This window comes from Nerophis lumbriciformis, linkage group LG24, assembly GCF_033978685.3.
Source record: "Nerophis lumbriciformis linkage group LG24, RoL_Nlum_v2.1, whole genome shotgun sequence".
NCBI classification, from domain to species: domain Eukaryota; kingdom Metazoa; phylum Chordata; class Actinopteri; order Syngnathiformes; family Syngnathidae; genus Nerophis; species Nerophis lumbriciformis.
The window spans coordinates 6870960-6897500 of NC_084571.2; the positions used below are offsets into that span (position 1 = coordinate 6870960).

The following is a 26541-nucleotide window of genomic DNA, read 5'->3' on the forward strand; positions in this document are numbered from 1 at the left end:
GCCCCAGGGATGCACTTAATTGTGGCTGGTTTGCTAAGCTTTATGTTTCGGGTGATGGAGTCCCCTATGACTAAGGTGTGGTGCCCGGTAGACTGGGGTGTAGGACTAGCTAAAGAGCTAAATCTATTATGCGTCTCAACCGGTACACCGTAGCTTGTAGACCGCTTAGGACTACTACAGGCTGGGCTAGTTAGCTCGCTACAGCTAACGCTAGCAGATGTGTCCGCAACATCTAAAGTTACGAGATTACTCTGCTCTAACTGGCGGACACGGCCCTCTAGCAGAGCCAGCCTCTCCGTGAGTAAGGTGCAAGACGCGCAGGAAGCCATACTCACGGTGTTTTCTGTCACCGAGTGAAGTTCCTGCTGTCTTCCGAGAAGTCCTGGTCACGGTGTGCGGGGAGCCGCTTCCAACGACCGGCGGCGCCTTTCTCCGCGCTAGCTTCGTTAGCTTAGCAGCTAGCTGCTAGCTAGCTGCGGGAGGGGTGGAGAGACAGAGATCAGGTGATTTGCAAGTTAAATAGTACTACTAAATATGTTGAGAAAGTAATAAAGAAAGCTGCAGAACAATTAAAAGCACACAAATAGAACGATACTTAGCTTTTTCGAAACAGCGAGCAGTCACGCACGGTTCACCGTGCGTGACTAATAAAGGCGTGTTGTGGAGATATAATCCGCCTTTATTAGGTACATAATGTAAACAGAACTATAGCGGAACCTCCATTTACAGACATAATTGGTTCTTGAACATGGAATGAATAATGGGTCAGCATTGACAAAGGTCCACATTTTAGTGAAGGTTTGTACACTTTAAACACAATATAAAGTGATATACAACAGTTTCTTAATTATAGGGCATGGCCCCCAAGCGCCCTCTGGAAACTCACCAAAAAAATGTGTTTCTCAGTCATTAAGGAGATTGTTTGAAACCAGGTTGGTCCTACTCTCTCCATACACGACTCTGTAAAAAACAAATAGAAGTCTGGCGCTAAAGTCATAGAGAAGTTTCTTAAGCGCAATAATTATGACTAAAGTGGTGAAGCTGTATTTTTATTTGGGCTTTAAGAGACATATTTTTCATTAATAATTTTGATTAGAATTCATGTATTGTATACATTTATTTTTATTTTTTTTCTAAATGCCCTTTTTTTGCGGTATATTTCTTTAGGATTTCTTTTATTAATCAGCCTGACCTAAGCCTTGGTAATAATCTTTATGATTTACACATGCTTTCATATCATTTAAAAAGGTTTATCCTGTTCGAAATAATTACTGAATTCATTTAAAATCATGAGTAAGATTACTGTTTCAGTGTTAATATTTGAGTGGGCCCCTCTGTAGTTAAACAATTGGGCCCTAAGGTCAAATAGGTTAACAAACCCTGCTATACAGTACCATCTATCAACAAACATAACAAGGAGGTGATGGATCTTGTTTCCCTTTATGAACAATCTGAAACAACAACGACAGGCAGAACTGTCCTGTATGCACTACTCTGCCAACGCACACACGCACACACACACACACACACACACACACACACACACACACACACACACACACACACACACACACACACACACACACACACACACACACACACACACACACACACATGTCCCTTTGGTGCTCTCACAAACAATCAGAAATCACACAAATCCTCAACTTTAACAACCATATTGCTGCAACGATAAACATTTAAAAAAGTTAACTCTGTTTTACATTAACATCGCCAAATGAGCAGCTGTCAAGAGGACTGAGAGGAGCAAACGAGGAGCAACTTTTTTTTACTTTGTGGCCCAACTGTTCCACTATAGAAGGCCCCTGGGCCCACTCATATATCAACACTGAATTAGTCATCTTTCTCTTGGTTTTTGATGCTCCTGCTCTTTGATTCCTATTCAGTAATTATATCTAACCCACTAACAGTTTAACAGGACAACCCTTGTCAAATGATATGAAAGCAAGTGTTAATCACAAAGATTATTATCAAGGCTTAGGTCAGGCTGATTCCTAAACTAAATACTTATCAAATTTACTGCAAAAGAATGGACTAATCAATATATTTTTTTTACAATTACGCAGTGCTAAAATAAATAAATTCTAACTAAATACTTTTTTTTTTCTTTCCTAAACTGTCAATGAAATGTAATTGCAAATGAAAATACAGCTTCACCACTTAAGTCATATTTTTTGCGCTTAAGAAACTCCTATGACTTTAACTCAGTTTGTTTGATATTGTCATTACTGCCACAAGTGGTGGAAAAGTGTATTACAACTGAGTACCGCTGCCAACCATATAGACCACAGTTAAGAAACAGATATTTTTTGGCGACCCTCTCAAGGGCGCGGTTAAACGCTGACTTACTGTACAATGTCTGCTCTCACTGGTATGACTGATCGGATGTTCATATCTTCCCGTTTGGATGAAGAATTTATCATAATTTAATTTAAATTAAAAAATAAAATAAAATAAAAAGGGGCCGCAAACGAACGTCTTTTTGTGTCTTTCTCGCCATCTCAGGGTGTATGTGGGATGTCAAAGTTGACCAACTTTTCAGTTTATGTCCACAACCTTCTACTATCCAAGTGAGAGGCATGATTTATAATCTACTAATTACTTTCACCAACTCCGATGCGATGCAGCAGCTCAATGTGTCAATATAGCAGCATAAGCTAGTTAGCGCTCTGTGCGCTGCTAAAAATAGTTTGTCTGCGTTAGCGCTTTTAATAATATCGCTAATACTTGGTTAAAATTTAGGTCACGAGATGTTAATGGAATATTGTTGGCCGTTTTGGATGTTTTTTTAGAGGGCTTTATGGGCACATTAGTGTACTCCCATTAGCTGCATTGTTAGCCACCTCGTCCTTGCCTTAGAATGGATAAAAAACAAAAAACATATGTGTTCTTGTCATACATAAGGATTGTACATTTATAGGCAAAATTCCCCCAAAAAGTGCAGCTCCCCATTAATGCTGTTGTACATTACATTGCTTACGCTGTAATCGCTTGTGTGCAGTGGAAACCACTCGTGCAGCGCTGGAGCTGTGAAGTACAACGACACAGATGCATGCTGGGGCTCCGTCACCAGGAAAGATGCCTACAGGGTGTTTCTGGTGAGTCATTCCTCTGCCAACCGAAACTTTTTTTTATTTTTTTCACTCATTTCGTTGGCAACCATGACAATGTAGCGGCGCTTGTCTCCTCAACGGCATGAGCCCACAATGTGCGTCATCGTCACACTGGACAGCACGTTGAAGCCCCGCGGGCCCATCGCTCACTCGGCTCCCCTGATAACGTTGCTCAGGCCGCTTGTGCGATGAGTGGACGTGTCCTTGAAGTCTTAAGTGAGCCAAACTCTGGTTTCTCGTTTGCTTTATCTCAATTCCGCTGCACTGATAGATGTGCAGATCTCCCCTTCGCAGTCCTCACTCCCACTTTTAAAACCACCTCAAGTCATGCAGAAGAATAGAACAGAAGAACTTTGTCATTGCACTTAAAAATAAATACAAGGAGATTATTTTCAATATACAGTTACAGTGGTGTACACAACAGGAAGACTGATGGGTCGCCCTGTCATAAAAAAGTCGGAAAAGGTAAACTAGGGGGGAGGAATAGGAGATTTAACATTAAAACCTGATAGGCCAAGCTTTGCCAACAAATGTAATATGAATAATTTCAATTTGTGCCACAGGCTCGTGTACTTGAACCATCATGGATTTAATCCATTTAGCCAATTTTGCAGCCAAACACCTCAGACTCCTTTTAACTTACATAACACATGCTAACTATTAGCATGCTAGCATTAGTGTGCACCTCTTTTAGCCAATTTTGCAGCTGAACGCCTTACTCGTATAACTTACTTGATACATGCTAAATGTTAGCATGCTAACGTTATCATGCTAGCACCTATCCACAGTGTATGACTTTACCTGTGTGAAGTTGGCCCCCATATCATTGCACATATTGAAATAACACTGCCATTTGTTTGCGCTATGAAACTTCTTGTTTGTGCCCTTACGGTTTTTCACCTATTCTAAAATACATTTTCTGACTAGTGATGTCATCTAGCCCCTCCATTTTGTCCAAATCTCCCACAACTTGTCCCATTCATTTTTGCTGCAAAATATTTTGCTAAGCATCATAGTTTTTTATGTTATGGGGCTGTTTATGAATATTTAACACGTTTATAACGTAAAAATTATAATAGACACATTTTTATTTTATCACAAACATAGCTCAAACGAGTGGGAGAAGTTTTGGGAGATTTTGACTGGGGCGGGGGGCTGGTTATGAACCATAAAACGTTAATAACATAAAAAATATAACAGTAACTAACCCAGCAGGCACAAGACGTTGATACAACATTGATTATACAAACATGACCTTTAAAACTGACTTTAAAACAACGTTGCAAAATAGTTGTATTTGTAAATTGTTGGTTGGGAAATGACCAAATATCAATTGTCAAACGTCGCAACCTGACATTGAATAAACGTCGTCAAAAAGCAAGTTGTTACAACGTTGTATTTGTTTTGTAAAATATTGGTTGGAAAATGATCAAATATCAATGGTTATATCAACGTCAGATACCAAAATTGATTTAACGTCGTCAAAAAGAATGTTGTTCCAACGTTATGTTTGAGTTGCTAAATGTCAGGACCTAATTCAACAAGTTCTCAATGTAGTTTTAATGTCTTGTGCCTGCTGGGAGGGGTGTAACGATAGATGGATTTATATTCCTAAATTTCAAGTACATCAATCTGTGCTCAGCTAGTGGGCCTTCAGGAAGATAGGTATCGATCCAACATCGTTTTAAAACGGACTAGGTCGATTTTATCGATACTAGAAAAATTAAACCATTGGATTTAAGAACGGCAGACTTTATATGAAGATTAGCACTTATAAAAATAGGACGTTAAACGTTACGTCTATTTGCCCGTCTGACAAAAAACAAAAAATGGCGGAAAGGTAGGGTGGTCAAGAAAGGTCAAAACGCAAACGCCACAAGACAATAGCATAAATTACAACACAACAACTTTCAGCTACAGCACCATTGCAAAAGCCACAGCAAATACAAACGACACAACACAATAATATGAAGCCCCAACATAACTTTTAAGCCAGTGACAGTGGAGCAAGTTACGGCGATGCACCGATTTCCGAAAGACAAGGAGAAGTCATTCGATGAGAAAGAAATAGAAGAGATGGATGAAGGAGGATATGGAAATTAGGCAGCGAGGGGCCAACACCATTAACAGGGATGAGGGAGCATACATGCATCCACACACCTGGGACACTGTTCGTCATCGGCGACACCATGGCGGGGAACAGATACTGTATTGCGGAGTTTATTTAGCAGGTAAATCTGGGGTTAAAATGTTGGTTCCTGCACTTTTATTGAAAATTGCTTGAATATTGAAAATGTGAGCAGAAAGTTTCCTGTTGTTGATTTAAACTAAAGTGTTGCTTGCACTTTATTCAAATAAGAGGTGAATGCATTGGCCATGAATTGTTCTTTACTTGCTTGTTTGCATCCATAATTCATTCATACATAATTCCCTTACAAGATATAACATGAATATAGGAAACTTCACCTGCAGTGTCAAGTATCCACTGTTTCACAGTCACACTGCTTAAATTGGTTTTGCTAAAAAGGTACTGAATCGATTTCAACTCACTGAATCGTTACGGATCCAATGGTCCCAATAAAATGAGATTTTTCCTGAATCGCATCGATAACCACAAATATCGAATCGTTGTTAAATCAAATCGTTACGCCCTTATCAATGACATAACAACTATAATAGTTAAACAAAAACAAGTTTGACAAGGTGGGGAGGCCAGATGACATTAGTCAGAAAATTTATTTTAAAAACCATAACGGCACAAAGTAAAATGTTACGGCATAAACATAGCAAGAACGAATGTCAGTGTTATTTTAATATTTGCAACGATAAGGGGGCCAACTTCATATTGGTGACGACTTTCTACCCTAACATTCTTTCCCTAAGCCCAAAACATAATGAAAATAAATATATTAATGAGATGCCTCTTTGTTGTTTGCTTTTTGCTCACTTACCCTAAAAGAGTCCGTACATTAATTTATTTGTATCGCTCGCCACAGGGTTAAATTTGGCGCTACCTGTTACGCACTTGCTCATAAACACATTATAATGGGACTGTTACAACCCTGTACAGCAGGTGGCACCGTAACTCTCCTTTCTAACACGCCTCATAAGCACCTGGTCTGTCAGAGAGTGAATATATTCAGCAAGTACAAATACGAGTTGTCTCTCTGCAAAATTTGAGTTATGAACCTCCCCACCACTAGGTGGCGTAGCGAATGTCGCAGTGAAACTCAATGCTCGCTAGCATTAGCTTATAGCTAGCAATAAATGTGTTTTTCCAAGCATGGCAAGGAAGAAAGTGAGTGTGAAAGAAGTGGATAATATTCATTGACTTAAAGAAATACATCATCCATAAAACATGACAGAGCGTGTAATTGACTCAGAATCAGAATAGTTTTTTATTGCCATTGTTTGAGAACGGGTTCACAAACTAGGAATTTTTCTTGGTGCAATCATGCAACATAAAACACAGAATAGGTAATAAAATGAGCTGTGCCTGAGCTATCAGATCTTGTTATTGGACTCGGAAGTAGTTAGAGCGTAGCCCTGCTAGTCCACATTACACTGAAGCAAAACGAGTCAATAATGCCTGCCAAGTATGTTAAAATAATATCCAAACAGCTGACCATGAAAATATGGAGAAGCTGCTGATGTTGTCTTTGATGGAGAAATCCACTCGCCACGGTAAATGCTGGAAATATTAAATTACTTCCAAAAAGTACTGTAGTTTTTTGTACTACATTCTATTGTTTTTTTCATACAATTTTTATCTTAAAAGTTTATTTTTCTTTTTAAAAGGCATGTTACCTGTTAATTGTGATGTTTTACGGGCCAAGCACAAATGTAATGTGTATTATTTAAATTCAGCGAGCGAGGCGGTTTCGCAATAAGGTTTTTTTGAGGTACCAGCCGAGTCACAGAACCAATTGAACATTCATCCCGACGTACCGTTGTATTGAGACCCATCTAGAGCAGGGATTCTCAAATGTGGGCTCCATCTAGTGGTACGCCAAAGAATCACTGAATTAAAGTACAGTGTTTTATTATCCTATATTTAAACACAGTGTTGCTGTTCAAACTGTGTGTAATGTCACAGTGGCCAAAAATAAAAGCTCAGCCTTGTTTTAATGAATACTTAAGCCTACTACGCTACTGTATTTTAATATTGGCCATTATGGTGGTACTTGAGAACCGCTGCAATAGAGCGATTTAGTGGTGACAAATTTATATTTGTCATCGATATTTTACTCATGTTTTTTGCTCACGTGTCATTAAAAATTAAGCAAATTGTTTAATGATGTCATAAGTAGGGCTGGGCAATATGGCTGAAAACTCTATCACTATATAAATGTTTTATATCGGCCGATATTGATAATTCTTGACATTTTCTATAACCTATGGAAAGTAAAAAGCAGGAGAAAAATACATTAAATGTAAACATTTGTATATCAAATGTAACCTTCCTCTGATTATAATCCCCAAGGAAATGTCAACACAAGCATGAAAAACAATCATCCATCCATCCATTTCCTACCGCTTATTCCCTTTGGGGTCGCGGGGGGCGCTGGAGCCTATCTCAGCTACAATCGGGCGGAAGGCGGGGTACACCCTGGACAAGTCGCCACCTCATCGCAGGGCAAACAATCAATGTAAACAAAATTGTTAAATCACATAAAACACCCAACAATAAGCTCTAAAACACAAGACACACTTACAATTAGTGCACTAACCCAAAAAACCTCCCTCCCCCATTTACACTCATTCACACTCATTCGCACAAAAGGGTTGTTTCTTTCTGTTATTTCTAGTTCCTATATTATATATCAATATAGATCAATACAGTCTACTGGGATACAGTCCGTAAGCACACATGATTGTATTTTTTTATGACAAAAAAAACAAAAACAAAAAAACTTTCTTAAATAGGATTTGTCCTGTTTTAGCGTTTTTGTCCTACACGTTCATGCATGAAATCAGTTTTTTTTCTGGTTGACTTCTGATGAAATCATTTGGAAACCCCACTGGCTTGTGGTGGAACATTCCTCAGCCTCCTGTTAGCATGAAGTACACGGAGTGGACCGTGTCAAAGGTTCTGGCCCAAAGACACTTGGCAGACTGTTGAATGATGAGTTTAAATAATTGAGAGCTCGCTCTTAGCCAGTAGGTGTTTAACTATCTACCGGCAGCTGGGTCTTCTTCTTGGATCCACACAGGCTTGTTCGTGTCCCCACTGACAACTGGCCCAGTATTCAAGAGGGGCTATAGTCCCAAAATGATCTCGCAGTTAACCATTCCGATTGTGTTTCCACTTCCCACTCCATCATTCATGTTGCAGACGGGCTAATTGAAGCACTTCTGAGTCGATGAAAGCAGCTCTGCTTTTTTGCAGAAAAACACGAAAGTTGTTTTCGGGTGTGTAAAGTCGCTGTAATTCCTGCTAATCTCCCCACCCTGAATGCGTCTCAGGCTGATTTATGGCTTATTAGAGGAGAAAAATGGCGCTAATGCTGAAAGGGACACACAAAGCTGGGAATAAATCAGATATTAAATGATCAGCGCAGGCAGAATGCAAATGAGCCTTCTGCTCACGTTAATGTTTAACAAGTAGACCGCGAACAAGGCTGACGATGAATATGACGAACATAAAAGTATCCCGGCGTATTAAAGAGGGAATAAAGCCAGCTGCTGTGTTCCGAATCCTACACGAGTGTGTCGTTATGTTCGGCCATAGCCATAAATCTTGGCCTCCGGGAGAACGGTCGGTGTTGTCAGTCATAATCCAGATGCTTACTTAACGCTGCCACCCCAAAAAGATGCCATCATGTTACGATTGTTGTAAAACGTTGTTTTTTCACGTTGTACCTGACTAATGCTGACTATTTATCCTCTCCCCTTAAAAAGTGTCTTTTAGAGGTGATATGTGCTCATTTTGCATTGATAGGGTCGCCATTTTAGCATCTTTTTGAGAGAATTCCTTCAAAAGATGCGTACCAAAACTTGGTCACATAATTGCACCAGTGCCGACGTGAGCGGTAGTAGCCAGACCGGCTATCGGGTTCCTATTTCGGTACTTACTATTAATTATTACGGACTCAGCCACCGGCAACAAGTGCTTGAAAGTAGGGATGGGTAACGTTCACATTAGAACCAGTATGTTACCAATTCCTGGTACCTGAGAATCGATACCGCTATTAAACGGTAAACATGTATATCGTTACAATTTTATCGGTACAATGCCCTTATAAATATTCTTTATCGATACCAATATTTATCGGTACTCTTATCTGTACTATATGTAATTTGTGGAAATGAAGATGTGAAGAAATGCATTTTATTAGCACAAGAGGTTGAACACCTCCAGCATGATGTACTGTAATATCTCAGAGCAGGGAAGTCTTTTATCAACACCTGTTTTTTTTTAAGACTTAAAGAAGTCAACTACGTGTACCGTGCAAGGTGAAATGCAGTTTTGTCATCTTCTTGTAAAGCGCACACAGATCAATCAATCAAAGTTTACTTATCTAGCCCTTAGTCACAAACGTCTCAAAGGGCTGGACAAACCACAACGACATCCTCGGCTCAGATCCCACATCAGGGCAAGAAAAAACACAACCCAATAGGAACAACGAGAAACCCTGGAAGGGACCGCAGATGTGGTACACATCTAGGAATTGATATAGTGGGGATTGTGAGATTATTTGCTTGGTGCTGCGATAGATTTAACGCGTCATAGATTGCTACCTCAGTCCATGTCTACTACCTCTGGCACAGTCACTACAGAAAAAACATTGTGAGTTATTATTCTAAGAGAGAGGCTATGTGTGTAGGAATTTTCCAGCCTGGCGCTGATTAGTTCTAGCTTAATTGACTCCTCATCTGGGCTAACTAACACTGTAATTGCCTGTGTCCGAGCTTGCTCTAGTGCAGTTAGTCAAGTGTGACTCAAACAGTACTCTGTTGCTAGATAGAGTGATAGGGCCTTCCTGGTTAGGGTGAAGGCTGTCCCTCCTCAGCATGCCCGGCTTGCCCCAGAAAGTGGGCCAATTATTCATTATTGTTGATCAATGCCTATCTTCCGGAAGGCAAACTTGCCGACCCCAGATGGATGTAGTTGAAGCTAAGGAATGTCAACCGATATATCGATTAATCTTTACACCTCTACTGTCAATGGTATGATGTCCTATAGGAAGTAGCTTTTTCCATGAAGCTAAATGTCTTATGTTGTGCCCTACAAAATTGTTATACTGTATTTACCTTTTACACACTAGCTGTTTGATTGTAACATTCATCTTAATTGCAATTTTCATTTACCAAATTTGGAGGTGTTGAAATCGCAATGTAAAATCGCTAATGTTGATAGTAACTCGTCAATTACAGATCCAATGTAAATTAGCATCAAGCTAGCGCGATTTGGAAGAGTGGAGCCTTACTTTGCGTTTGAATGTTTTCTACCAAGCATACTTGCTTTGTTGGTGTTGAAAATTGCGACATTACTTAGAGGCAGTTTGGCTGAGTCCGCCCTTCATTTTTTTTCTTTTTCCTTGAGCCGGTGCCTAGTCTGCAACCAGACATGACAGCACGTGCGACAAAGATATCCAAATATTTTGTTTGATTTTACCTGAATCGATACCTATAAAAGTACCGAATCCGGTACCAGCCCCTACTAGTATCAGATCATGTCATTAATACCCAAGCTTATTCCCTTCTGTCTGAACTTGATCTTCTGGTTCCAGCTCTGTTTGCAAAGGCACTTTTTATGACAATCCTCGTGTTGATTGTCGTCAGATTGTTCAGGTACTTTTTATGAAGTGGCCGCTGAGTAAGTTATTCCTCCTAAGAAGCAGACCAATTAGCCTGTGCTAGCATGCGGAGTGTCAGCCACTTGACTCTTCATGTGGTCAGACTTAATCAGTATCGAGCTCACACACATCAACAGTGTCAGCGGACGAGATGTCCCAACAGACATTTTGCTCATCCGAGCCTGTGAAAGCTGTTAAGAGGATCAATTGGCTGTGATTTGCTGTGCTGATTGATTCCTCATGTTCACAGCGGACGGCCATCATCACGGAGGTCGTTGTGTAACGCCGTGGCCAGTGTTGATCCTCGCCCTGCAGCGCCGCTGTGATTGAAAAGATTAGGACGCCCTGGGATGTTTAGGGGTTTGAGTTGGGCGCCGTAAGACCTCAATTAAACCTCATGTCTTTGATTGTCCCCCCGCTGCGTTTTCTTTTCCCAACTTCCTCGGCAGCGCTTTTATCACGGCAGTGGTCGGTTACACGGCCAGCGCCATTTAAATGGCTGATTTATGGCACTCGCTGCGTGTGGAGCGCCATTGGAAAATCAATGTGCTATATGAGCAGCGAGCCGTTTACGCTGACTTTGCATTGTTCACGGCTTATCTCCATGTAGATGTTTCAATTACATTTTGTGTCCATTCAGATGTCCGCTGTCCTGCGTGTTGGAGTTAATTTAGAGGTGCAGCTAAGACACCGCCTCGCTCTCCATCCCTTGCAGCTTCAAAAGTGACCTCTACTGCTTCCTTTTGATTAACCTCCTAAACGTTTTATTCTGACAATAACGTCATTGACCTTGATGTGCGTGCCTTCTGGGGGCCGCCATCTTAAATGTTTCGCTGCACATGTCCGGTTGTTGGGGAGCGTGTGCAATGTGTGTGCGCGTCGTTGACGACACAAAGTGGTGGTGTGTGTTTGTGTACAGTGGAACACTGATTTATGAACTTGATTTACAAACAGGGTTTGTACATGGGTTTGTATAAGAAACAATGTAAATATGAATGTTGGGTTCCAGCCTCGACAAAAGTAATTTTTTTAGTAAAGGTTTGTACACTTTGAATGCAATATAAAGTGCTATACAGCAGTGGTCCCCAACCTTTTTGTAGCTGCGGACTGGTCAACGCTTGAAAATTTGTCCCACGGACCGGGGGGGATGGTATTTTCTTGTTTTTTGGGTTTTTTTTTTTGGTCATAAAGAAATACAATCATGTGTGCTTACGTAAGGACTGTATCCCTGCAGACTGTATTGATCTATATTGATATGTAATGTAGGAACCAGAAATATTAATAACAGAAAGAAACAACCCTTTTGTGCGAATGAGTGGAGGGAGGGAGGTTGTTTGGGTTGGTGCACTAATTGTAAGTGTATCTTGTGTTTTTTATGTTGATTTAATAAAAAATAAAAATAAAATAATTTTTTTTAATTTTTTTTATTTTTTGTGCGGCCGGGTACCAATCGATCCACGGACCGGTACCGGTGGTTGGGGACCACTGCTATACAGTATTGTACATCAAACATAACAAGGAGGCGATGGATCAACTTTCTCTTTATTAACAAACCAAAACCCGCTCAACTGCCCTGTGTGCACTGATCTGCTAACTGGCGCACACACATTTAAGTCCTTTATGGCCTCACAAACGATCAGAAATCCTTAACTTTAACAACCGTATTGCTACAATAAAAAACATTTATAAAAGTAAAATTCACTTACATAAACATTTGTGAAGGAGGAATTAACTAGAAACAGACGGAAATCTGTGTTTTTAGACATTCATTTTTGCCTTAAAATATCACCTTTGCGTTTTTTTAATGAAATATAAATAAAAATACAATCCTCCCAAAAATATTTGAAGGCTTGCCTCCAATAATGTACTTGTTGTTCCCCTTGCTAAACGCAGCACTGAGTTGCAGGATGGGGAGACGATCAGGAGCATCAAAACAAGCTTGCGAGTTAGCTAACCATCTAGCTAGCTTACTTGTTGACGTCTCCGTTTGTTCTCCGAGCTACGTTGACGGCTGTCCACTTTGCTGCTACTCATAATAGGACGATTACCATCCGACCACTGTTGGTTCCGAACGATTTGTAGCTCTACAGTATTATAAGTAGCCAGCGAGAAGGTATATTTTTGACGTGACGGATGTAAACTGAGGTCACAACACCGGAAGTATTTTACACCAGTTCTTTGCATGCATGTTTGACATGGCATTTTCAATGTTAATAATGTTAGTAAATGATCCAGTAAAAATTGTGTGGTCCATTAGAATGGACATGTAATTGTCAAAAAGACAGCCAAAAATGTTGGTAGATGAGAATAACTCTAAAGGTCACACATAGTGTAGAAATGCACCCAATTGCAAGAAATTTAGTCTTGATTTTTAAAAATGTTCTTTCTGTGTTTGCATTGCCGAATTTTTAATTTTTTTCCCTCAATTTTCCTTTATTTTTTTTTTCCTCAAAGGTTGCTCACATGCCTGTGAAAGGAGCACAGACAGGGAGAATGGGGAGCAAGGGGAGGGGCCGTGTGTGTGCCTTTTTAAAAGAGGCTCCGCTGAACGAGAGTAGCTCTTCTCCTCTGCTGTGTAATAAGACTGCTTTGGCATATTTTTCCAGAAAAGTCAGGTCTCACCACATTTAAAACTTGCTGTGGTACGATTCTTCCACACTTGTGAGCGCCATTAATCTACTCCTCGCAAATTGTCTTGTTTTTGTTCAACTCCACAGCGATTCCCTCCTTCTTTCCACACTGATCTGTTGTCTTTTTGGGACTCATATTGAGTTTTCAAAATGGTCAAAACTTGTCAAAAGGCAAAGAACACAGAAAAGGCTGAAACGCTGAGAAGTGACCAGTAGTGTACTGGGTAGCCCGCCTCCCCAAAAATGCGGCGCCCTGCTTTTTTTCCTGCAGGCGTGACACAATATGAATGAATGAAGCGTTCGTACACGCAGACATGGTTCGCACACGGTTTGGCTCGATCTAAAAGTGCGTCAATCAACAAGTTTGCAAATAAAGGGGTTCATGAACCTATGTTCCACTGTATTTACTTTGTCACATTGTGATACTTAATGCAACTCATCTGTGACTTTGTGCAGCTTCATGTAACCGCTAATTTCTTCTGTACTCTTGTGTATTATTCCCAGGTGTGTGTTTTTCTGGCATGTGTTGTGCTGATAACAATGATGACTTAAAGCGCCAGAATATTTCCCTCTAAACAAAAAAAATGGGGCACTCTACCCTTCAGTTCTCAGTTGCTCCTGGCTGTCTGTCCTCATGCAGATAAGCCTCTTCCCTCAACGCTATCTAGTATGCACTTGGCCTCAAACGCCCGCAGCAGCAGCTCCCAAGTACATTTCACTCAATATTGGACAAAAGGCGAGCATGCTCGTTAAAGCAGCAGCCCGGCAGTGGCACAATGGCTTTATTCCATCAAGGTGCTAAGAAGTTGCAGGTGTTTGAGTCGTAAGGAGGCGCGGTCCAGTGGCGCTGTGAGGAGATGACAGTGCAGATGGTTTGGTGGAGATTAGAGCAGCAGGTGGCCAGGGTGGAGCTGCGGGCTTTGAAGAGGCGGTGTCAGAGCAGCAGAGGAGACGCCTGAAGCTGCTGAAGTGTTGGTGACCAGAGGGCGTTGTCAAGGAGATGGTAGAGATAAGTTGCAGGCGCTGTTGATTAAAGTTGGCCTTGTACAGTAAAACCTCTAAAAATCTGTGTTTGAACCTAAACAATCTGTTCCTGGGTCAAATTGTGGCCACCAGAACACCTTTTTAACTGTGTAGTTTGAAGTATCTTAGTGGTTATACAAGTTAAGAAGAAATTAATGGGGCTCTATTATGCAAAACCAACTTTTCCTAGCTACAGTATTTGGGATCTGCATATGTCCCAAAAATGTTGCGGAGATACAATAAAACAATCTTGCCAAACAAGCCGTTTGAAATGTGCAAACCTGTGATGTTTTTCGCACCGATGACGTAAGCAGAATATTCATATAGGGTATAAATTTACCCAAAGTGCTTTGCGCCGGTCCCCTAATGTAGTCCGCGCTTTAGTCATTAAGTTCCTTCTTGTTCTCTATCCGCTTGTTGTGGGGAAAACTGACTCGTACATGCACACGCAGCCTCCGCTGTTGCCATTTCTAATACAAAGTAGTGTAAAGTTCAAACTTATATCTCTCATTAGAATCCATAGGGAAGTACTAAAAACAACAACATGGCTGATGGGGAAAAGATGCAGTTGAAGTAGAGGCACATAAATAAGACCGCCCACAAAACGGCGCATCCTTAAGAAACGGTCAGAAAGTGGGTTGAAGATGATCTGTAAAACCTAATCTAAGCAACATTTTGACCAAAGAACCACAATTACATGTTATGTAGACTACAAGGAAGTTTTTACATGTAGGAAAGAATCCTAATATGAACCATAAGCATAACAAAAAGCAGAGAGACAGCTTGTATTTCAAAATACTCATAAATTGAGGTACCACTGTATTTCATGGATAATTTATTCATGTTTTATTTTTACAACAGCAATAAAAAACTCGGGGATGTTTTAGAAACCAGTGCTTCAGATTATTATAATGATTATTATTATTACCACAATGATAATCACAATTATTTTTATCATAATCTACTTGCAGTGGTGGGTCCTGGAGGTGGAGAGGGGCGTGTGAATGTGAGGTTATGTCATTTGTTATGAAATAGTCGAATGAAAAGGCTAAATGAACATACGTATACATACATATATGTTCGAAGGGAAATAATTGTTTTTGTTCACTATCAGTATTAACATTTCACCTTTGTCTGATTATGCTCATACAGTGGAACCTTGATTTACAAACTTGATTGGTTGGTAAACATGGTTCGTAAATAGAAAACTTTGTATAGTGAAGCAAAGTACTCCATAAGAAACAATGTAAATATAAATAATTAGTTCCAGCCTTGAATAAAGTCAACATTTTAGTGAAAGTTTGTACACTTTGATCACAATATAAAGTGCTGTACAGTACTGTATGTCAAACAAACATAACAAGGAGGTGAAGGATCAACTTTCATTTATTAACAAGCAGAATTGTGCTGTATGCACTGCTCTACCAACATGCGCGCACACACAGAAGCCTCTATGGTGCACACACAAACCATCACAAATCCTTAGCTTTAACAACCATATTGTTACAATAATAAACATTTAACAAAGATGGGGGCTCTTCCGTGTGTGCCCTTGTGTTTAAGGAGCGGTACCTGTCGTATCGTTTCCTCGTCATGCAATAAGTCTGCTATGGCATATTTTTCCAGAAAAGTCAGGTTTCATTAAAATTACAATTTGTTGTGACACAGTCACGGAGCCTGATGAATTGCAAACCCTATTAATGTACAGTACCCCTCGTAAATAGTATTTTTTTATAAGCCAAAGGTATTCCCCCCCCGCTAGTCTGGCTTTTTGTGACTCATTTTGAGTTAGCAAAATGGACAAAACTAGTCAAAAGGGGAAAAACACACAAAATCCACACATACTGAAGCATTGAGACATGAAAGTGTCTTGTGGAGAAAGTGAGTGGAAGGCTCCGACTCCGCTACGATACACCCAGCGTTTTTGTCTGCAGGCGCAAAAATAAATGACTGAATGAAGTGTTCGTACACAGAGACATGGCTAACACACAGAGGCATACTTGGGCTGAACAAAAGATTTTAATTAGAGAAGTTCGGACAGATTAGTTGGTAAATCAAGGTTCCACTGTAGCTCTATTCATCTATTTTGCTGGGGGCATGGGAGTTCCACGGCTGGCCCTTGCATCGTCAATTGGACATCCCCCGCTTGACCTCGTTCTCCAGGCGAGCTGGGAAGTGTTGTCACACGACAGAAAAGTCTCACTCAAAGCTCTTTGACACACGCCGAACTAGACTTTACGAAAGTCGGGCAGTGAAACGTGACGACTGGCTGCAGCAACCTGGGAAACGTTTGTTAATGCCAGTCAAGTTTTCGTGGTCATGGAGCTCTGTGCCCAAACTCAATGGCCTCTGGTGTGGGCAGCAATTAAACTTTGATGAATTGTGCTGCCCTCCTTCAGAAGCTCACTGAGCTAAAGTCTGGCCTGACAAGCTCAGGGTGTGGACTCTTGAATGTTTTACTGTGTTTATTTGATTCTTTGAGGATCTGGGGATGTAGTGTGACAAAAAAGCATTGTTCCTCAAACTTTATACATTGTGACGAAAGCGAGAGAGAGTATGGTCACATGACCGGAGGCGTGTCAGATGCCACCTCTTGCAAATTAGAATAACTTGGTCATAAAATGCATGGCGGGTCATGGGGACATTTAAAATGCAGACAGTCAAATATTCTCTCGACGACCTGGCGTGACCCTGACTTTATTATGCAGAATGTGGGCAGCCATGTTTGTATGCTGAAGGTAACACTGCGGGAGCAACCCGGCTCGCTGTTCCCTGAAAGCGGTTGGTTGCTTGTGTGGCGGTCCTCAGGGAGGAGCAGCACAGGTGATGCCTGCTGGCCTCCAGTGGGGGATTTCATTTTCTCAAAGAGGAGACAGAGTAATTTCCATCTCATATAAAAACATCCTCATTCGCCATCTTCATGCCAAGTTTATTTTGGAAAGCAGCAGTTAAATTGAATTATCGTATTTTACGTAATATAGAGCGTGTCGGTATATAAGCTGCACCCACTGAATAAAAAAATACATCGAACTAAGAGCCACAGATATATACAGTGTGGAATTAGTTATTTACACAGAAACATTTTGTGAATATTTATTCACATTCCTTAAACTGTTTCCAAACAGTGTTTGTAACACGGCAGTAAAACGGCTGATCAAACAAAACAGAAGTCATCGTCATGGACCCACTAGCTGCAGAAGCTAGCTCTCCAATCAGCTAAACAGACTCAATAACTCCAAAATGACATTTTGGTGAATGTACCGAGGAATTTGTGAAACTGAAATAATACAAAAAGAAAGCCATTGTAAGTTGATAATACTAACACAGACACTCGTAAATGTGTTGGCATATTAGCTAATGCTAACAACGCAAACACTCCTACAGGCATCACACATAGGACGGTTTAGAAGGTATAAGTTGTTGTTATATTGTTAAACTTACAAATGTTGCTTGGAGATATGAAGGAAGAATCCATACAAGTGGAAACGCTATTGACGATTAGAAGACCGAATGGCACTTCTACTTCCGGTTCACATTCATCCTGCAGTGAGCGAACTCGTCCAAAAGATGGCGCTATAGCACAAACAATAACACACCATTTAAGTGTCTTTGCATGTGTTTAATAAAAACTATTTGCTTCATGGCCATCAGGCGATTTATAAGTCACAGGGTTCAAAGCGTAGGAAAAAAAGTAGCGGCTTATAGTCCGAAATTTACGGTAACTGTTTGGACTTGTGTTAACTTGTGTAATTCTTCATGTCTCTCAATGTCAACATTTAACTTTCTTTCCCCCATCAAGGATTTAATCATCCTCAAATTTTGTCTTCACACACATTCCGACGCGTCTTCTTCATTAATAAACCAGTTGAATTATTCATGATTCTTGTCTGGCGGCAACATGCTGACCTCTCAATCCGTCCTCAACCACAACTTAATTCCTAATATTCCACCAGTACTTCCATCATTAACCTGAGTGCTCGTGTCATTAATCAAGCACAATCCAGCCCAAAGTCATCTCTTTCTACGTGAAACTTTGTCCTCATTAGGTCACGGGGGAGCTGGAGTCTACCCTAGATGACTTTGTGCTGAGGTTTTTACCCCGCCAGTTGTAGTTTAAATATTAGTGAAGTGCGGATCGAAACTGAGATATCCATACCGCCGATACTAGATATTTTTTGCTGTAATATCTGTTCTCAAATCAAAATATCGCTACTTTTCAATCAATCAACTCAATCAAAGTTGACTTATATAGCCCTTAATCACAAATGTCTCAAAGGACTGCACAAGCCACAACAACAGACCCCACATACTTTTGATACTTTAGGTGTCCAAATGTTTACCACCAATGGCCACATACTGAAAGTCAAAGTATGCTGGGGTCATATTGATATTTTTTTATCTAAAATAAATGCCTCTAATAGATATTATATATATATTTAAAGACATGACTTTGTGTCAGATTTTTATTATTTATTATAGGTGACTAAGTATATTATTAATTAGAACATTTTAGATTTTTCTCATTACATACTGATTTTTTTCTTACATATTTACTGTTTTTCCCACGTAAGAATAGAATAAAAATAATTATAATATAGTTGTGTCAAAACTTCTGCTTGTACGAAAATAATGTGTAGTTACATATTCAACTGAACAGTTGTAATTTTTCAGATTAATTCATAAATTAGTATTTAATTATTTATTTTATATATATATATGTATATATATATATATATATATTACAGAGACCAAACTTTGTGTTATAGGTAATTAATTATATTATGATTTATTGGTTTAAAAGTTAATCTGATTTTATATTATGATTTTTACTCTTTCTCTTACATGTTTAGTGTTTTTGTTTTTTTTAATAGATATGTTAATTTTTTAAAACACAACTTTTAGAATTTTAGCAGACACATTAGGTATCTTTGCACATAGTACCGTTATCGGATTGGTATCGTTAATACCAGCCTGAATTTTATTCGCTATCAGATCAGAAAGAAAATCAGCGGTATATTAAATTAAATATATAATATTAAATACCATTGAACATACACTGTAAGAAATGAGTGAACTTAGTTGTTCGGGCCCTGAATCTTTGGGCACCACACGATTGGATTGGATTGTTGGGGTTGATGATTTGATTCAGAATCAATTCTCGAATCAAAACGATTCTCGATTGAAAATTAATACTTTTTAATCACATAGGGTGCCAGTTCTATGATTAACTACATTCCTCTGTAAAATAGATCAACAGTTGTGATACATTTTTTTATTACTTAAAAGAAAACTGTTTTTGTTTAGTAAATTTCTACCCAAAGCATCCAACACTTCTGTTTTCTAAAGTAAATCTGTACAGCAGATATGGGCATCTACATCAACAATATGATTTGCCTGAGTGGCTGGAATATATTTGATTATATTTTTATTTAGTATATTTTATATATTAAAAATATATTTTTTACACTTTTTATTTTTTAATCGATTAAGTATAATAACAATCGCAATTAATTCAAAAATAGATTTTTTTTGACACCCCTATTGTGTTCTTCCCCTGGCCTGCACAGGATGTGAATGATGCAACTCCCTGTGGACCATGTGACTTGTGGACTATTCCACATGTTTCAGAGGGGGTTATGTGTTAAGGCAGTTCTTCTCAATCTTTTTCTGTTACGGGGATAGGCTCTAGCCGCTAACCACCCCAGTCTCAGGTTCCGGTGTGACTCCTGGCTCCGCCTCCTCATCAGGCCCAGCAAGGTCTACAACAAGAAAAAATAGGTGAGAAACAATGGCCAAGAAGACGGTAACAAATACAAAACCCAAAAATCACCAACTTTGGGCCCCAGTCGCCATAAACTTGTGTCTCAAAGACGTGCGTCGTCTATCTACTCATTCATATCTATGGCTGGCAAACATGTTGCCGTACTTTGTGGATATTATTGGCTCCCCTGATTTATTAATCTACTTGCTACCTTCCTCTTCTTATCTGTAACGCAGTTCCTTCTGATTAAATGTACAAAGCATTCATTCTTTTCTTGTTTCACTACTTAACATTAAAGCTAGTTTAGCGCCGCGGTTAGCATAGCTTGTCTTCTCATCCACTGTCCTCCCTGTGTCCACGCTAACCCAGCTAATACATAACATTAAAAGAATATTAGTTAATAGTTCTCCCTTGGTTATAGAACAATATAACTAACGTTGGGAGGACATTAGCATTATTAGCTTTATTTAACATTTGTAAATAATGGATGTTTGGACAGTCGTCCATTGATTTGCCCACGTTTTATCTAATCGTAATCTATTTGAGAATCAGTAATTTTAAAGACCCACTTAAGAACTTTCAGTTTTGGTTGATGTTGACAGCACCAGTGGACCAAAGTGGTAGTGTTTTGCCCAGAAGGAAGACCACATTTCTCATGATGACTAGCAGATATGGCGTCATACTGAGATGATGCTTGCTGTAATATTGGCACAAACATTAGTTCTCTAATGGCTATGCTGATGTTAGATAGCAGACACTATTAAGAAATGATCTTGGATTGTGCTACAAACATGACGCTACTACAAAGAATGTATCGGGGAAGGATGCAGGTCCGAAGCAAAGAAAGATTGGCGGGAGAGGTTTTTTTTCTAAGGAAGTAGTGTGGCTATTATTGCTACTACGCAAATTTCCGATTATTTTGATTTGAGCATAACAAGTCACTTACTAGTTTAGCAGGAACAGATTCAAAAAATCCCTTCACATCTTTGAGCTCACGTCAGCGAGTGAAAGCTGGGGCAATGTTGATCCTGACTGTCCTTTTATCAGGGTAAACTCCTTTTAGCCTTTTTTTTCCCCCTCGGACAAAACTTTGTTTCTTTGGTTGTTTTGGAGCTTCTGCCATGATAGCAGTAAATGCACGTAGGCGTTGTTCTTCTCATAGTTTTCTGGAGGCACGTAGGCGTTTGCCTCGACTTCCGTCTTTCTAACGAATGGGGAAAAGGGGAGTGACATACACCGTAAAGCAAGTCAGCACATTTGTAGTGTTTTGTGTGGCAGGGTTCCTGCCCCCCTCCTCAAAGTCGCTAAGTGCCAGTAAAAGCGACACAGACCCCCTCAGGCCATGACATTTTATGAACGTTGAAAAGTTACGTAGTGCTGCTTTAAATATTGCACCAGCAATTGGTCAACTTCAAGAAATTTTGTTTTACTCTTTTTAAGTGACCCATCTTTATTCCTGAAGCTAAACTTTTGACCAGGCAATGACTTTGCTAACCTCTACCCTGCCCTCGCCCATCCAGTCCATCGGGGCTCATATGCAATCAGCTTTATAGGATCATTGCTTCAGCTGAAGGGAATGTGCATCGCCATTTTCCTCAGATTAGCTCATGTTCATACTGTATGTGTTATTAGCCATGGAGATGAGTGTTTACTCTTGTTTACCGGTGCTCTTTGCCGCCAAATGAGGGATGAAAAGTCGTTTTTTTTAACCTTCACACGCTTGACAAGCGCAGCTGTGATCATCTTGGAAGTGAAGGTGACAGCATCAGTGTGGTAAATGAGACATTTCTCCTCTGTGATGAACAACACCTGCTCAGACCCACTCATTTGCTGCCTCACTTTTTACACCTGGAAGGCCAACACGCACACACACACACACGCGCGCGCGCGCGCACCACAGGTCTGCTGGTTAGCGCCTTACACAGAAGTGAGGCGTGAGGACGACCATGTGACAGGAAGATGGTTTCTCCAATTTTCTTCTGTCAAACACTGCACAGCGAGGACAAACAAGACTTTAGCTTTGCAGGGTCGCGTCCTCACCTCTCAGTGGCAACATTGTCACTTTCACTTGACTTTTTTGGTTTCCAAACTCAAGTATTGGGACACAGCCCGAGTCTGAAGGCTTACGTCCTAATTCTGTTCTAAACTCTTTGAGCCGGACTTGCAATTCTCTGCCCAAACGCTAGGGGGCAGGTGTTTTGCTATTTACCTTACTGTGTAGAACTCATCAATGTGGAACTTCACTCGCGTTTACTGTGCGTGTTGCTCTATAGCGAGCTGGATTGATTGTTAGGCGTGGTCTTGGTCTCATGGTGAGAAAATGTGAACAGCATGATGAAGAGGATGTGTAAATACTCAAACTCATGGAAGCAAGCCATTTATTGATCCATTCTTAAATGGATCACACATCTTTGTCAGTGTTACTGTCCAGCTTGCTCCTTGTTAGAAAACATCAAGTACTGCCACTGTTGTTAGTGCACTTCACCATGGGATTGTTAGTGCACTTCACCATGGGATTGTTAGTGCACTCCACCATGGGATTGTTAGTGCACTTCACCGTGTTATTGTTAGTGCACTTCACTATGTTATTGTGAGTGCACCTCACCGTGTTATTGTTAGTGCACATCATCATGTTATTGTGAGTACACCTCATCATGTTATTGTTAGTGTAATTAAACACGTTATTGTGAGTGCACTTAAACAAGTAATTGTGAGTGCACTTCATGTTACTGTTAGTGCACCTCATCAAGTTATTGTGAGTGCACTTTACCATGTTGTGGTTAGTGCACTTCTCCATGTTATTGTGGGTGTACTTAGGCAAGCAGAGTTGAATCCCAAGCAGCTTGCATACATACAGTACATGCTAATATTCTTCCGTTTAGTAGTTTAACAACATGACAAGAATGGTGAATTTTACCATACATTTCCATATGTGTTGCTGATGGAGATGCAGGTGAGTGATAAAAGATGCTCATGTTGATGTTGTCATGGTGACAAAAGTGTGCATCTAAGATGGCTGCAGGCGTGTCGGCCAATCCTCTTCCTTCCTTCTTTGTTTCCTTCCTTTTTTTTATTTCCTTTCTTCTTTTTCTTTCTTTTTTCCTCCTGTTTCTTTACTTCCTTTTTCCTTCCACCCTTTGTTGTCTTTGTTTCCTTCTTTCCCTTCTCCTTCCTTCTTTTTTGTTTCTTTCTTTTTTGCTTCTTTTCTTCTTTCCTTTCCACCTACTCAGTGGCCTAGTGGTTAGAGTGTCCGCATCAAGGGTTGGAATTGGGGGTTAAATCACCAAAATGATTCCTGGGCGCGGCACCGCTGATGCCCACTGCTCCCCTCACCTCCCAGGGGGTGAACAACGGTGATGGGTCAAATGCAGAGGACACATTTTATTGTGTGACAAGCATTGGTACTTTAACTTTCTTCTTTGTTTTCTTTCTGTTTCTTTTTTCCTTTTCCCCTCCACCCTTCTTCATCTGTTTTTCTTCCCTTCCTTCTTTCCTTGCTTATTAGTTTTTAGCCTTCTTTGTTTCCGACCTTCCTTATGTTTTCTTCCTTTCTTACTTCCCTTTTTATTTATTTTATTTCTTTCTTCCTCCTGTTTCTTTACTTCCTTTTCCTTCCACCTTTCTTTGTTTGTTTCCTTTTTTCCTACCTTTCTTCTATTTTCTTTTCTTTCTTCAACCCTTCCTTTTTTGTTTCCTTCCTTCCTTTTTTCCCTTTTTCTTTTCTTCTTAGTTTTTTTCCTGTCTTCCTTATTTCCTTCTTTGTTTCTTTCCTTCTTAACTTATTTATTTTCTTTTTTCTCTTCCTTCTTTTCTTTGTTTCCTTCCTTCATTCTTTAATTCTTTCCTTTCTTCCTTATTTCCTTCTGTTTCTTTCATTCTTTTCGTCATTCTTTTTCTTTTTTCCTTTCTTGTTGAACGCCTTCCTTCCTTCATTCTTTGTTTCCTTTCTTTCTTTGTTTCTTTCTTTCTTTCTTTCTTTCTTTCTTTCTTTCTTTTTTTCTTTCTTTTCTTTCTTTCCTTATTTGTTTCTTTCTGTCTTTCTTTCTTTCTTTCATTCCTTTGATCATTCTTTGTCTTTTTCTTTTTTGCCTTCTTTGTTAAACGCCTTCCTTTCTTGTTTATTTTGTTCCTTTTTTCCTTTCCCCCACATTTTCCTTATTTTGTAATTCTTTCCATCCTTCATTTCTCTTTCTCTGTCTTCCTTCTTCCTCCCTTCCCCATGGCAGCATCTTTTGTCTCACTTGTCTCTCCTCACTGAACCACTTGACTTTTTTCGCCATTAGACGCTCTTTCCTTGTGTCTCCTGGGCATTTATGGCCCATTTTGCACCGTCTGTATTTTGCACCAGTAGGTGCTCCTCACCCAGGAGATGTTTATCATGCACGGCGGTGATTTACCTCCTAATGTCCAGTAATCTATATGCATACATATCGAATGTGTGTGCCTTCTCTCCGCTTGCTCCTTTGTGTCCTTAAGAGTAAAGTGAACTATTTGTTTGAGTGTGCATACAAAGACATCACAGTAAGATGTCGGCCATTTATCAGGAGTCACAGCAAGTCATGTCGCTGCCTAATGAATCATTTCTCCCTAATTCATTCTAATCATTTCCTGTGGGAAGAAAAGCAAATTGTGGATCATTCTCTGTGTAAATGAACAGCGGGGTCTTGTCCAAAAGCATTCAGGCTCTCCAGTGGAAGTTTATCAGACAAAGATAGATATGGTGTGCAGTCTCTAAATATTTACACATCCAACAGCCTTTTTTTAATCATGTCTTTCTTGCTTTTATGGAGGAAAACGGCCTGAAAATGAGTTTTATGCAAATTTGTGTCTGGATTTGAGATATTCATGTAAACAAAGTGAAGTGGTGCATTAATTTGGTGTTGTTGCCATGAGTAATATGAAGTGCAGTATTTGTATGTTGTGACAAACCTTGGCATGACGTGCTTGGTAAGTCGGCCTGCTGACAGTTCACTTCTGCTCACATTAGCGTATGGAATGCAGATTAGTACGGGACACAAATGGCGAGGGGAGGTTGGGAATACGAGGATTTGGACGAGTAATCCTCGTCCTCTGTTTGATTGTTGTGTGATTACGGGTGTCCAGGCTGGTCCAACACATGGAGCTGCACAGGCACTTAGAGCAATCACCCGCTATTAATACCCCATCTCCCGTCCCAATAATTTACTTTCCTTCTGACGTCTGAGGAAACATCGGCCAAAACGCTTCCATGCGCTTGGCAGTCTGTACTGGACTCGTGCGACTCTCTGACGTAAATTCGGCAAGTTTGAAGTTCACAGGCCGGAGAACATTTGTCACGCTCCGTCGCGGCGTGTGGCCGACCATGCCAAAGCCGGCAGAAGAATATGCCGATTAATTACTCAAATGGGAGGACGTATGTTGGCCAACTCTGACAGACTATGAAGAGACGAGTCCCAACACAACACTGGCGTGTGACAATTATGGTGAGCAGTGAGCCCTGAGTGTCTCTTTAATGTCCATCACGTCCTCTTAAGTCCAAAACACTGCAGAGTGATTGGCAGCTGCAGCCCGAGCACAGAGGCACACATTAAGAGGCTCGCTCGCCATCTCTAAGACCCGTTAATCTTTTACTGACAAATTACAAACTAGCCTTCCTTTTTTTACAAATAGTTAAGTATAGCTGCGGGTTAAAAGAATAGTTTTTATAGTTGACAATATGATTTATTCTTGTTTCCGACAGCTGAAATTGTTCATGCTTTTACTCATAGATATCGAATTTTGGTCCAATATCCGTAGAAATACAAGCATGTGATTATACAGTATGTACAACATTTTCAAGCCAAGGATCCCTGGTCTCAGCCAAAAGCAAGATCTACCCCTGCATCAACTGTATGTATGTATGTATGTGTGTATATATGTATATATATATATATATATATGTATATGTATATGTATATATATATATATATATATATATATATATATATATATATGTATATGTATATGTATATATGTGTGTATATATATATATATACAGGTAAAAGCCAGTAAATTAGAATATTTTGAAAAACTTGATTTATTTCAGTAATTGCATTCAAAAGGTGTAACTTGTACATTATATTTATTCATTGCACACAGACTGATGCATTCAAATGTTTATTTCATTTAATTTTGATGATTTGAAGTGGCAACAAATGAAAATCCAAAATTCCATGTGT

General features: G+C 39.8%; 1 protein-coding gene across 1 annotated transcript in view; it reads left to right on the forward strand.

Annotated features, from left to right (window-relative positions):
* The window catches only part of tmem104 (transmembrane protein 104), a 106498-nt gene that overhangs the window by 45510 nt on the left and 34447 nt on the right, over positions 1-26541 (forward strand). The window contains exon 8 of the mRNA XM_061981446.1: positions 3020-3116. Coding sequence (XP_061837430.1) covers positions 3020-3116 — 97 coding nt within the window. The remainder of the gene's footprint in view (positions 1-3019; positions 3117-26541) is intronic.